Source organism: Notolepis coatsorum (assembly GCF_963971535.1).
Source record: "Notolepis coatsorum genome assembly, chromosome: 13".
NCBI lineage: Eukaryota > Metazoa > Chordata > Actinopteri > Aulopiformes > Paralepididae > Notolepis > Notolepis coatsorum.
The window spans coordinates 76507838-76511033 of NC_140177.1; the positions used below are offsets into that span (position 1 = coordinate 76507838).

Below are 3196 nucleotides of genomic sequence, written 5' to 3' on the forward strand. Positions count from 1 at the left end.
TACAACTGAAGCATTGACTGCATACAATTAATGCAGCCTTTCTACTGCTGTGCTAGACTGCTATAAATGACTGCAAACTTGCAGCAACACATCTACCTTTCCTATTGATGAGAGAACAATAGTTGGAGAAGCTGACCAGCTGACTGGCTGCCTGCCTGGTTGGTTGGCTGGCTGACTGACTGAAGCTGAAGCTATCTAAGTGGTAAGAGGACACAGCCCAGGGCAGGTACCGTGAGTGTGATTCCCACAATGGGGGAGTCCGCAGAATACCAGAGGCTGCAGGACACAGAGTCGGAGTCAGACTACCAACGCCTGCCCAGCGATGATGAAGAGGTAGACTATAGCTTGGTTATGGTCGCGTTGTGACACACATCTCTGTAAGCTAGCATATATGACATATGAACGATGATGTATGTGAGCATGTGTTTTTGGCATTTTAGATGGACATTTTAACCCGAAAAGGTATAAATTATGTAATTGTAGCCTACACTCTTAAGAGCCTCAATGGTCCTTAACATACCCTACCTTTCTTTTTAGGGTGACATGAAGGTGCGGTCCCAGTGACAATCCATACAATGATATGGCTTTTGTTTCTGAATGTATTCATGTCTGAATGCAGACGTGAATTTCAGAACGCAACGTGTGTGTGTGTGTGTGTGTGTGCGTGTGTGTGTGTGTGCGTGTGTGTGTGTGTGTGTGTGGGAGCTCCAAAGAATCATTGTTTGGAACAAGTGGGATGACTTGATCTGATAACTAGGTTATTCCCAGACAGCTGTTTTACCATGACACCACTGAACGCTGTGCCTCTCACATTTACTCTCTGTTTGTACTAGGGGTGTACAAATGATCTCATTCATACAAAATACCTGCATAATACAGCTTCATTGGTACAATTCGCCAAATGCAATTCACATTTGAAGGGAAAATGTCAAAAATTTATAATTATGTCTGTCACAAACGGATTATTAAATTTATTTTATTTTAATTTTATTTTTACTTAGCCCACTATAAAGACACCTGAAGTTGGGCAGCTTGTTGAGTGTCACCTCTGTATGTATGTATGTATGTATGTATGTATGTATGTATGTATGTATGTATGTATGTATGTATGTATGTATGTATGTATGTATGTATGTATGTATGTATGTATGTATGTATGTATGTATGTATGTATGTATGTATGTATGTATGTATGTATGTATGTATGTATGTATGTATGTATGTATGTATGTATGTATGTATGTATGTATGTATGTATGTATGTATGTATGTATGTATGTATGTATGTATGTATGTATGTATGTATGTATGTATGTATGTATGTATGTATGTACATACGTATGTATGTATGTATGCAGGGGGTGAAATTAAAGCCCGCCGCCCGCCAGGGGCGCTCAGTTTTTACCTTTGGCGCTTGCCACTGGGGGGTCTGCCCGCCGTGTGGCGTGTAGACGTGTAGTTCATAACGATACTCTTATTTTGAAAATCTGTGCGGGTCTCATTTCCGCTCCAAGCGCAGTTCCAGTCATAATATCGATGGCTCCGGCAGTTAGCAGCATTCAGTTCGTATGATACTCTTATTTTGAAAGAACCCGTGGCAACGAGTCATATCCGCCCAGCCCTGCAGCGGGATACTATTGGCTTCTGCTCGTATCAACAAACACAGAGGCAGTCTGCGTCTAGTCTAGACCGGACCTCCATGAGCTACCGTTACTGTTTAAACAATGACCCAGTCAACTATTCACTTTTAGTTTAATACATGACGAGGCATTGTCTAACGGTATCTAGCTGGCTAGCTACTGATATCAACAAATGCTCCAGCAATAGTCGACTCGAGTGCATAATACCTCCGTTCCCTCGTTAGCTAGCTCACATTAGCTAGCTCACGTTAGCTAGCTCACGTTAGATCTATATGTCCCAGTAAACAAAATTGTCTTAACGTTTCCTAGCGGGCTAGCAGTAGCTACAGATAGCTCCTGATATCAATGTCTTATAACATTGATTCAATGCGTATTGTAGCTGAGGGCATGTTGAATGTGATTTGACCAAAGAACCCTAACATTATACCAATAGGGTCCAGCTGCAGCGCCGGAGAATCCTTGCATGCTGAATGTATAGGGTCCCGCTGCAGCACAGGAGAATCCTTTTTGGAGCTGGAGTCTACTAGAGTACACACAGACAGTGGAGCTGTTTGCAGATAGCGAGCATTTTGACTTATTGCGTGGTGGCGATGTCTCGCAGATAATACAACTACAAGTATGATTATATAATATATATTTTATTTAAAAAAAAAATTATATAAAATATATATATATATATTTTTTTTTAATCAAAAAAAATTTGGCAGGTAAGAAATATGCTTGGCGGGTAGATTCTTCCCATCTACCCGCCACTGGCCGGTGAGTCAAAAAGTTAATTTCGCTCCCTGTATGTATGTATGTATGTGAGGCTGACACAGCCCCACCCCTGCTATTTTACTCAAGGCTGACGTTGAGTATGAAAAGGTGTACGCTAGACAGCCAGTAATAGACAGAGTGTCATAATTTTTCTGCCCAGTTAAGGGAGGATGGGTCATTCGTCATTGGAAAATGAATGGGTTATTAAACTAGCTTCGTCTGTGGTTCACACAGGTGATTTACCTTGAGCAAGGTCTTCTTATATCCATGTATCTCTCTCTCCTAAGGCAGGAGATTTTGATTTTCAAAGTGTCATTTAAAAAAAAAAGGAGAAAACGCTAGCTTAGCATTGCAGTTCAGGTTCTCCAGACATCACCAGCCTCAGTGCATTCTCGTTGTGGGGGGGTGTCATGAAATTGCGACATCCAATCATTTAGTCTTAAAATTAGGCTAGTTTGCAAAACATCTAATCCTCCTGTAAAATGTCACTTTACCTCTCACTCCAAATGCAGTATGAAGGACACAATTACTGGTCAGATGCAAAGGAAAACAATGCTAATTGTCGCCATTGGTGCAAAAAAGAATTTGCGTTTTAGTTTAAAAATGAGAGCAACATTTGAAAGATCTATTCTATAGCTCCAGTTACTGACAAGAGTTACTGACAAGAGTTAAAGAAATACATTTAAATCAAATGTATCATGTAGGAGACCAGCCTACATTCAACATCAATGTCATCTATACCTTTTCTGAGAATTAAAGTAATCGGCTAAATGTTGCCAAGTGTTAATGTTAGCATTGTT

At 40.5% G+C, this 3196-nt stretch overlaps 1 protein-coding gene across 1 annotated transcript in view; it reads left to right on the plus strand.

Annotated features, from left to right (window-relative positions):
* Window positions 1-249: 249 nt before the first annotated feature.
* The window catches only part of tnk2b (tyrosine kinase, non-receptor, 2b), a gene marked incomplete at its 5' end in the record, with an annotated part of 94203 nt that continues 91256 nt past the window's right edge, over window positions 250-3196 (plus strand). The window contains one exon of the mRNA XM_084327714.1: window positions 250-333. Within this exon, the coding sequence (XP_084183840.1) occupies window positions 250-333 (84 nt within the window). The remainder of the gene's footprint in view (window positions 334-3196) is intronic.